Genomic DNA, 11824 nt, shown 5'->3' with positions numbered 1-11824 from the left:
GAGAAAAAGCTCACCATCCATCCTATTTTTGAAACCGATGTAGCATCAAATTTCCAATATGGCGGGGACCAAACAAAATATCAAAACAAGCATTAAACCGAGCGAAAAAAGCTATTAACTGTGGATTGCAATTGCGCTTAAGGTAGGTAAGTAAGCAAAAGATATATTTGCTAACTTGCCCTGAGGTATATTATATGTAATTGAATTGGATTTGTCCATAAAAGAAATTAATTATAGAGAAAGGTAACCTTATCACGTTCACTCCATAATAATTGTTTTTGAATCTCTTATTCAAATAATAAAACAACTTTACCAATAGTTGAAACTAATTGAAACCCCACTTCTTTCTTTCTTTCTTTTTCTTCACATGTTGTGCTCTTATTTATCAAAATAAATTCTCCTCTTTTGTCACTTTAGCTAGCCAAGGAATCTAAACTGAAAAAGTTGCGTATCTTCTAATGGGGTACGCATATAATGTGAAAATATTATAAGAAATTTCGTAACAAATAGACGAAAAGAAAAGACTTGAAAGGAAACCATTTCATTGCTTGAAGTGATCGTGTCATAACGCATGATCTTTTTAACTGGCTACTCCATTAGTTAACCAATTCATTAGATTTAATTTGATTTTAATATAATAATAAAAAACTACTAAAAGAGAATAATTTCAGCTTTTGAAATTATTGCTTTCCATCATTTATAATTGACAAGCACAAGCTGCACAAAAACAATGAAGAGAAAGAGAAGTTTATTAACTAGAAATAAATTTTACGATCTGTTGCCGCCAACATTAAAACCGAAAGCTTCGTGGTATTGTGGGTACATTTCAGAAACCTAACACGTTTTTTTGGGTCCTAATAAAGATTTCGTTATAACAAAATTAGGACAAGGTTCATGTTTGTTTCATAAAAATAAAAAAGGTTCATGTTTGTTGACACAATGACACGCCAGTTTGTTATGGGTACATTGGCCTACCACGTATGTGCTACGTGTCGATTTGTTTTGTAGTCTCTACAATATTAAAAAAAGTGGCAGATTAGTGAGAAGATTTTAGAATCTTCCACAGTGAATTGCCTGGTAGAGGCCTAGTGCTTTAGTTTAAGCACGCACTATTGACCACTTTGACAAGGCTGCTTTGCTTGCAAAAGCAACTTCATCCACAAATATGACCATGTCTATCCCAACTTTTTTATTTTTTATTTTTAGATACGATGGTATTTTAATCTTTAATGTTTATTTTATTATTGTTTTATTGATCTTTAAGTTAAGATACTAATCAATTTATGACAGCTTTCAAAATCATATTCAAAACCAATAAAATGGGATATAGTTTTTTGAAAACTGTATTTAGAAAATATTAGGGTCTGTTTAGTAAGAGTATTTAAATATAGTTTTTTTTTAATTCATAAAATTGTGGGTCCCAAACTTGAATTTATTATTTGGCTAATATTTTCTCAATATAGTTTTCAAAAAACTGTATCTTATTTTCCTAGTTTAGAACAAAATTTTGAAAATGGCTAAGTTAGTGTTTTCAGGATACAGAAAAATGGTTAAGTGGGTGTTTTCATGATACAGAAAATGTTTTTAATGACATAGTTGTAAATAAATTGAAAACAGTGGATCCTATATGATGAGCTCTATTCACTTATCATTATCCACAAAAAATTAAAATTAAAAAAATTAATCTACAAATTCTACACGTTACTTTATGTAAATATTTTTTTAATAAAAAATATCGAAAATATAAATGGTCTTCCAAACAATTACTTTTTTTTTTTTTAGTATTTAAAAATCGTTCTTAAAAGTGAGATCCAAATATGTAAGACATAAAAATTATTATTTGAAAACTAGTTTCAAGTTCAATTTTTTGAAAAAAAAAAAAATTATACTGTTTGAAAACAAAAACATAAATCCTCCTACCAATCAAGCTCTTAACTAAACAATAAATTCATGTTTGAGGCCTACCATTTTATGGATAGCAAAACAAAAAACTATATTTAAATACTCTTACCAAACAGACTCTTATCCTTCCCAACTTTAATTAAGTTTAGGCGTGCTACCTTCACAAATTAACAAAGTCCCAACATTATAGATCATATCCACCACATGATTTGAGAAATAAAGTTCATGACTATGAAGATTATATTAATGATTTCAAAAGTAATTTGTATAAATATAAATAATTAATATCATAAAAAAATAAAAATAAAAATAGTGTACGAAGACATTTCCTCTATTTGTGAAAATGACATTCTAATTTATTGTGAGTGGGTTGATGATCCTTGGTCAAATGGATATATACATTTGAAGTTTTTTTAAAAAACCTTCTCCCCTCTCCTCATGTATGTGTGTTAAAAATACTTAGTATTCTTAAAAAAAAATCTAAATAATTAGGTCTGTTTGATAAGAGTATTTAAATATAGTTTTTTGTTTTGAAATCCATAAAATGGTGAGTCCCACACTTGAATTTATTGTTTCACTAATATTTTCTAAATATAATTTTCAAAAAATTGTATCATATTTTCCTAGTTTAGAACATGATTTTAAAAATGACTAAGTGGGCGTTTTCAGGATACATAAAATAATTTTAATGACATAGTTGTAAATAAATTGAAAACAGTGGACCCCACATATTTGTCCAAACTCTTTTATCTCTTAAATTAAGGAGCTTATCTTTATCATAAAAAGAATTCCCACACTTCAAATTTGAAACTTATCATTAAAAAAAAAAAAAAAAGTACATGATGAGCTCTACTCTCTTATCATTATCTACAAAATAAATAAATAAATAATCTACAAATTCTACACGTTACTTTATGTAAATATTCTTTTAATAAAAAATATCAAAAATAAAAATGACCTCCCAAACAATTATTTTTTGTTTTTAGTATTTGAAAATCATTCTTAAAAGTGGAAGCCAAACACGTAAAATATAAAAATTATTATCTGAAAACTAGTTTCAAGTTTAATTTTTTGAAAATTGTTTTTATACTGTTTGAAAACAAAAATATAAATTCTCCTACCAATCAGGCCCTTAACCAAATGATAAATTCATGTGTAGGACCCACCATTTTATGAATTATAAAAAAAAAAATAAAAAAATAAAAAAAAAACTATATTTAAATACTCTTACGAAACAGACCCTAATTATTTAACTATATGAGTATGTGAGTTTTAGTTGAAGATTTCACTCAAATAAAAACAAATGTAATGTAGTGATTTTAAAAAGATGTATTTTATATAATATGTAAATGATATTCCAAACTCCCCCGGTATTTGTTCAGATTATATTTCACTCTCTACCCATTACTTTGAAAATCACTTAGACTAATAGTGTTGCGTATTGAATCCAAGATCTTCGGATTTACGCTACATGTCACATCAATAAGTTCACCACCCAATTATTCCATGGAGCAAAAGATCATATTCATATATAACCATTTCAAATATACATATTAATAAAATACAAATATATCATAAATTTATATATATATATATATATATTGGCTTTTCATACTCTACTCAAGTTATCTCTAACCAAATGAACCTAGATAAAAAAATAAAGCTCTCTCTCTCTCTCTCTCTCTCTCTCTTAAATCAAATGTACTCTAAAATTTGAAAGTTTGAAAAAGGCAAATGAATCTAACTATACCTATGCAGATAATAGTTTATGAAATCCTTAGCAAAGGAACAATACTATAAAATTAGCTCCAAAGAATCTACCACCCTCTGCCTCTGCCACATGCCCACGTCCATGTGAATCCATAGTGACAATTACACGTGTCTCATTATACAAATTATAAAATTAGGCGAGGCTGTTCTGTTCTGAGCCACACAATTAGTAAATTCTTAAAAAGTAGTAGTAGTAAATAGAAAAGAAAAAACAACTGGTACGTGGAATCTAAGGAGCGTGTGTGTGTTGTAACGGGATACAACGTACGTGGCAGAACGGCAGAGACCGTTTTTTTAGTATCCCGAAAAAAGCTGTCAGATGCCTCAACACCCTCTTTAGAATTTGTCGTTTTGTTTATACTATGTTATTACTACTATCAGCTGCTGCCCACAGCTTTCTTTAAAAAAAAAAAAAAAAAAAAAAAAAACTGTTGGATTTGGATCAGAACACAGAAATCTTAACTAGCTTCTCTAGTTTTCAACTAACCCAACTTGCGCTCTGGTTTGGTTAGGTTACGTTAAATTATAAACATAGTACGCGCCAAAAACACTGAATATTTATGTTATTTGAATTTTGCAATTATGCCCCTATGCTTTGGGCATTTGTAAACTGTTTTTTTTATTTCTTTCTTTTTTTAGTGCATGTTCTTGCATTAATTAGATGCTTTGTATTTCTTCTGCGCTTTTTATGGTTATTACATTAATAGCTTTGCCATTCATTTTGTCTAGATTCAATGTAGGAAAAAGAAAAAAAATGCTTTGATTACTTTTATTTTTATTTTTAATCTTCCCTTATTTTAATAAATTATTACATACATTGTATGAAAGTATTAGAATCTTTGAATCACTAGCTAAAGTAATTTGAATCTTCAAGTATAAATGAAGAAAGAAACGCTTTGAAAGGTAATAAAAAAAAACAAATATTAGAATCTTATTTTGATACAAAATATAATGATAAAATTATTGTTTTTGTTTCTTTCTTTACAAGTTTTATTAATAATAATACACATACATACACGTTTATATTATTATTTTTAAAATAAAAATCACAATCAAGTTAGCACATTTATATTCCAAATATCTTGTGAAAGAGGATAATGATCCTTAATAAATAAGTTTTTTTTTTTTTTTTTTTTTTTTAACTCCATGAAAATTATTAAACTTTTTTTTTTTTTTTTTTTTTTGCGAAGACAAAAACAAGCTAGTTGATACCCATACAATTGCATTCATTCCACCATTAAACTTTGGTATATTCTATTGCCATGTTAGAATCTAATGTCACATTCCATTCACTTTTTTTTTCTTTTGTTTACCACTAATCCTTATTGATTCAAATCTTCTAGATTTCTTAGGGTAATCTACCAAATAGATTTCCTTAAATCTTAACTATTCTTTAGTGATTTAATGGTCTAGATTTTGTCATGTTAGTATTCTACTAACAATAGTCTTAATTGTTTTATTTACAACCTTATTATATTATTTTAAGAGTATTATTAGTGAAATGCTGACATGGTAGAATCTAGACTCTTAAATCATTAAAGAATTGTTAGGATTTAAAGAAATTTATTGGTAGAGTACTCTAAAAAAATCTAGAGGATCTAAATCCTATTATTAAATGTTATCAACCTAGCTTTAAGAAGTAACCATAATTATTCAGTAAAAAAAAAGTAACCATAATTACAGTTGTGGGGCCCAATAATTCGTGGGCCAGGCCCATTTATTCGTTGGGACCCAAAGGCCCAAGCCGAGGAAGGCTATGGCCCAGGCTCGGCAATACAAGTACAAAATAGCCTTGGGATACAGCCGAGAACGATTCAATCATTGGCATGTCCGAGGTCTCACTGGAAGGAAGGACAAAAATGGTATAGGACCAACTTGGAAGAAAATCTAAAATATCTGGGTCAATAGAGAAGAATACGCTGGAAAGTATAACGACCAAGAAAAGCTGCCCTTACTGCCATTCAATACTCTGCACCTGACAGAGCCATACTCTTCAGCTTTTACAACCACCCCCAACCACTCTGGATATGGGCTGATGGGACAAGTATCGGTCTGGGAAAAGTCGATTCTACACGTGGACGAAGGATAAGGAACGATTGCGAGTATAAAAGGAAAAGATTGGAATCCAGAAGGGGGGCTGGGAAAAATGGCCAAAAACTAGAGCCACCCAGCCCGCCTCCAGGAGAAGGACTCCTAGGGCGAACACGATTTAAACCATGTATGAACACCACAAAAGACCCGCCGTCTGGTGACTAAGGCCTAACCTTTCATACCTACGCTCTACAAATGATATTGTTTGGGCCTTTTTACGTGCGAACCCAATACTGTTACAGTTCGTTACAAATCGAGTCCTTACAACAGTCAAATTAATTAACCAAATTTTGGAAATAAATTTATTTATTTAAAAAAAAAAGTTGGTACTCTTTTTTATTTATAGATAAAATATTATTTAAATATATGTTATTTGTTCTTTTATAATTTTTTTCTACCATCAGGAGTAAACTAATTAATTAATTCATTTATAGGAGAGATTCAATTTAAACTTTTATGTTCACAAGAGATATATGAAACTCACCTTAATTATAAAGAGAATAAACAAGCTTCAATGCAATACACATAATATTTTTCAATAAAGTATTCTCAAAAAGTATTGTAGGGTCACGATTTGGGATCCAAGCCCAAAAGGTATGGAATCTTGGTCCAATGAGCCCAAAATAATGAATTTGTAGAGATGGAGTCAAAGAACTAGGTCCCAGTGAATTGGACAACGGCTAGTATTGAGCTAAATGACAATCAAACACAAATAAAAGAAATTGATGTCAATGGACTTTCAGTTCGAGGAGGCTAAATTATAGTATATTGATCACCGTCGGATACAAAAACAGTTTAGATTGCTACAGTGTTCTCTCTCAATTATTCTCCCTTTCTATTTTTCAATCCCCTTTCCATAAAGAGTCTTCTATCTTATATATCTTCTTTGGTGTCATCTTTACCCTCCACTTGTCGATTATCTGAACTCCCACTTGAGTGCTTGTCCCATTAACCACCTTCCCTGGCGCTCTATGAGTTGTGGTAGCCGATGTGATACTGTTCAGAGGTCTTCTTCTCATAAATGAGGCCAGTAAAGTAGCTGTTGTGCATTTAATGTGGTGGTGTTAGCATTTTCTTAAATATTTGTAGGTTCTCTTTCTTCTCTCATTTCCATGAAACACGTCTCTATCATTGAACCTTCTTAACAGGTCACTTTAATTGTTAGGTTATATATTTTGAACCATATTCACAAGTCCGAGGAATATGTACTCTTCGGACAACCACTCATTTGCTCTCCACTTATAGGTCTCGGTTTGAGAATGTCTCATCATTAGTAGTTTCTCTTCGGACTTGCCTATCCCCTCGGACAAAGTCCCAAGGCCCAATACGCAATCTTGGGCCCTTATCCTTACAAGTATATATACATATATTTGTCAATAAAATTTAGGTTAAAAATTATTTTCTAATATATCTTAGATTCAAATCTTATCTCCCATTTTATTAAAAAAAAAAAAAAAAAAACCTAATCTCCCATTTTCAATTTAGTTTTTTTTTTTTAATATGATTTCAAATTTAGTTTTGATTAATGATAAATACTAATTGGCAAAATGAAGTTTCCTAATAAACAGGAAAAATACAAATATGACTTATGATATATAAAGTGCTAGCACACATACCCAATAGTAAATAGACTAGAATACTAGTTATATCATTGCAAATAAAAGCAAAATAAAGTATTAAAATATCCTGAATAAAAAAAAAAATCACAAAAACTCAACCTATCGATCATTCTAAATTTCATTAATTTTGTTAATATATTTTACTACTAATAATTATTATTAAATTTTTAAAAACTAACTTTAAAAAGCAACCATACTTACAGTCATACTATGATGAATCAAATTTTGAAAATAAGTTTATCGAATTTTTACCCCAAAAAAAAACCTTAATGGCGTTTTTTTTTTTTTTTTAAGATTTCATATTATTTAAATTATGATATTTTCTCTATTATGATAATTTTTTTTTTTACTATTAGGTCACAACACCAACTATTCCTTTGGGCAAGATTAAATTTAAGCTTTAACATAAAAACAAGTAATATTGTCAATGAACTATAAGGTTAAAAAACAATTTTGGTATTTTCAACAAAAATATATTATATTTAAATTTCAACTCCTATTAAAAATATATAAAAGTATTACATATATATTTATTTTTAAATTTATTGTTGATTAATGGTAAATAGTAAATACTAATTTCAAAGACAAGGAAAAACTATTGTATTGACTATTAGTGAGTAATGGCCAAAATGAAGCCGCTAATAAATTCGCAAAATACATACATGATAGTGATGATACATAACCAAAAAAAAAAGCATACATGCCCAAAAGTAAATATAGCAGAATCCTAGCCCTAGGGGTATCATTGCAAATAACCGAGAAAAAGAATATTAAAATATCCTGAATGCAAAATATCGCGAAATTTCGACAAGTCTCGCACATTCCTCATCTTTTCCCTACTTCAAAAACACTATAAATACATAGCTCGAGTGAAGCTAGGTTTGCCGAATTAGACAGCCAAACACGGCTTACAAAGAAATACAAAACCCTCTCTCTCTCTTTTTGTCTTTCTCTCTCTAGAAACTCTCTCTCTCTCTCTCTCTCTTCTGATACAAAAAAAATGGCGGTGTCTACTAGAAAAGCCTCGAGCGGACCAGTTATCCGGTCACCAACACCGGCCGGAAGATTTTCCGGCGGGTACTCTCGCTCACCGTCTTCCTCTTCCTCAGCCTTCGCTTATTCCAGTTCAAGTTTCTCTTCCAGATCGACGACCTTCTTCAACAACCACCACCGCTCCGCCTCGCCGCCACGCGTCAACATGTACGGAGCCTCCCCTACGTCGTCTCCTTCGGTGCGATTCTCCATCGACCACCACCGCTCGATCTCTCCCAACAGATCCATCTCCGTCTCCCCACGCGGCGGCGCGTCCGGCGCTGTCGGCAACCCCCACCACCACCAGCAGATCGTGAAGCGCACCACCCCTCAGAAACGAACCTGTATGTGCTCTCCCACCACTCACCCTGGCTCCTTCCGCTGCAGCTTACACAAGGGCTTCGGTTCCCAGTCGCACTCACAGTCGGCTCCGCCGAACAGACTCAACGCTCGTAGATCGGCGATGACGAACTCCCTCGTCCGAATCGGCGGCGTTGAAGGCGATCTAGTGAAGCGAGCCCTTGCGGCCTTGATTCGACCCTCCTCCCACCAACAGCGGCGGCGCGCCGACTTTCGGCCGCGGCCGAGCCGGCTCTCGGCGATGACGAAAGCAGCCGATGAGTGATTTATGGTACGTTGACCGTTAAATCTCTTAGCTTGACTGTTATCTTACGGTAACGGTGACGACGACGGAGGCGTCAGAGACTTATAAAGCTGCTTCAGGTTACGAAGAGCTTGGCGACTCGGAAAGCAGCGGAATTGGATTGAGTATTTTTTTGGTGTAATCCGGTGACCGAAATTTCCATATATACCCCCTCCCCCCTCTACCCTGTATATATAAAAATCATATATAATCTCTCTTATCAGAGCCTGCTACTGATACTGAAGGACCCTAATTCATTTCATCAACATTAATTTTCCAACTAAACCAAACCTATAATTTGAGACTAAAAACTAACTTAATTAATTAATCAACTCCATTCAGATTTCAGACTCAGATTCCTTTGCAGTGCAGTGCATTTTGAAATTGTGTGTTGTGGTTTTTTGTGTCCTGTCAAGTGCTCGCCGTTATAATCGACGTGACGTTTGTCGTAAACTCCGTTGCACGTGTCGTTACCTTCTCTGCGTGTGGTATTTGCGTCTGTCGTTTGAGTTCCTTGTACGTACCGTTAAGTTCGTCCGTGTTTTTGTTTCTCGGCGATGAGGTATATTTCTTTTTCTTTTTTATTATATTTATTTTGTTTATTTGTTTTGTTATTATTTGTTATTTGTTTTTGTTTTTTGTGTTTGCAGGATTGAATTGGTTTGGAACTTGATGCGAAAGAGATGGAAATTTCGGTAAGGAAAATGAAATGAAAGAGATGGAAAATGAAATGAAATGAAATTTGAAATTAAAGAAAGGACTACAGCTGGAGTACCCTTAGAGGGAGAGAGGAAATGGACTAATTATGGAAATTAATAATGACTGAGAAATAATGGAAATTTTATTAAGGGAAACAACTACTACCGGAGTACTGGACCCCTTGGGACAGATGGCACTAATTATGATTTACTTAATGTCAATTAACAACTAAAATTGGATTTTTGAAATTTAAAAAATAAAAATAAATTATTGTAAAGAGGTAATAATGAACTTCTGTAACTATCACCACCTATAAATCAAATAAATATAAAGAGTGGTTAGTTCCGAATATAATGTAAATTATACATGGAATTACGAATTAGTTTTAGCTGATAAGCATGGAATTACTAATTTATAGTTCTAAAGGAATAGCTGTGAAAGTTGAAATAAAATATTTGAGAGTGCTTAACCGACTTAAACAATCTTATCACTTACTAATTGACATAGAAGTCTTCCTCTCAATTACGCTGGGGTGACTAAAACAATTGTTAGATATATGTTTGTTCTATAATGAATGGATATCATCATCATCTAGTCGGTCGTTGAAAACCTGAATAATTTCTTGTCACATATTTTCAGATAGTTGAACAACCATCAAAATAATATTATATCTTGATGTCAATTAGGATCAATAATATATCATTAAAAAAAACACTAACCTTTCTTGAGATTGAAGATACTCTCTTAAAATTTATCTGAAATTATAATCAATCTCAAAATTAATCAAGAAAAGATCGTAGAAATGGAAAAATGAAATTAATCAAAGTAAAAGTTCAACTAGTGTTTATCTCTAGTTTGTTTTCTGAGTATGCGAGTATTTTCAGACTTCAGACTTTGGAAATTGGGGTATAAACTCTAACAGTGTGCACCACCATCAAAGATTTGGTTTTTGTGTTTTCGATTTGTGGAGGAAAAGCAAAATGAGTGATTTGGGGCGGGGTAGGGATCTTAATTCTTAATGCTCAGGAAGATTGAAAAAAAGTGAAGAGGCGTTCTAAGTTGCTTGAAACAACCTTTATTTGAGGTTATGTTTTTTCAATTGCTATGGTTTCTTTATATTGATATCTCTTTGGGTAAGCAAAAAAGAGTTGGCGGAGAGAGTGGCAACCCTTACGTGCCTACGGCAACACGAAGGGAGATATACACCAGCGTATTTACTAGTAGAGATCAGGGGAACTTGAATCCAAGACCAAAAGTCTTGGTGGCTCAAAAGACTTATGCTGCACTATCATGGCATACATTCACACAGCAAGTTTTTTGATTTGTTTGGAACGCAAAATTTAAGTATGCTATAGATAATAAACACTTAGAGTAAATAAATAGATTGAATAATTAATAAAACTAATATCATTCAAATTCTCCAATTAATTAAGAAAATACTAAAATTCGTGAATTTAGGTGATAAAAACCACTCTTAGATATTCCGCAAGTGGTATCTTTAGTCTCTAACTTCAACAACATTTGCAAAAGACGAAAAGTGTCGAGAAATCGTCTCTATCCAACTAAAGGAGGCCCCATGGCCTATCGTTTCAATTACAGCGTAGAAACCAACTTCCGGGAAGATAAGGTTGATGACGTTGTGAAAGGGAAAGTTTCGACTCTAATTTGATTCTTCTCAACCTTCTTAATCTCACGCCATAAGTCAAACCAAAAAAGCCACTTAACGTCGGCCCAATATAAAGGGGAAGAAATAAAAAATTTTCGTAAAAGATAAATATTAGTATATGATAATTATTTATATTTAGTTTGTTTAATTAATTAGAGTTCATAAAATTTGAAAAGATAATTATAAAAGATATATGTTAAGTATCAATAAATATTAATAAAAAATAATTAAGGCATTGCAGCTCAATAGTACTACGCGCTCTTCCTTATGGGAATAATTAGAGTTTTGCTTTCCACCAATTGATGAAACTGTCAAATTGTTAAAAAAAAAAAGTAATGAAAACAAAAGTTGATAAATAGATGAGAAATGATATGTCTACAAGATTTTTATAACAAATCATAA

At 31.9% G+C, this 11824-nt stretch overlaps 1 protein-coding gene across 1 annotated transcript; it reads left to right on the top strand.

Moving 5' to 3' along the window:
* Window positions 1–8253: 8253 nt before the first annotated feature.
* Window positions 8254–9294, top strand: LOC126715505 (uncharacterized). The gene has a single exon (XM_050416131.1). The coding sequence runs from the start codon at window positions 8383–8385 to the stop codon at window positions 9037–9039; it is 657 nt and encodes a 218-aa protein (XP_050272088.1). The 5' UTR covers window positions 8254–8382; the 3' UTR covers window positions 9040–9294.
* The last annotated feature ends 2530 nt before the right edge of the window (window positions 9295–11824 follow it).

The sequence above is a fragment of the Quercus robur genome, chromosome 2 (assembly GCF_932294415.1).
Source record: "Quercus robur chromosome 2, dhQueRobu3.1, whole genome shotgun sequence".
NCBI lineage: Eukaryota > Viridiplantae > Streptophyta > Magnoliopsida > Fagales > Fagaceae > Quercus > Quercus robur.
The sequence above is the reverse complement of the archived record's forward strand: the minus strand, read 5'-3'. Positions and strand labels throughout refer to the sequence as shown.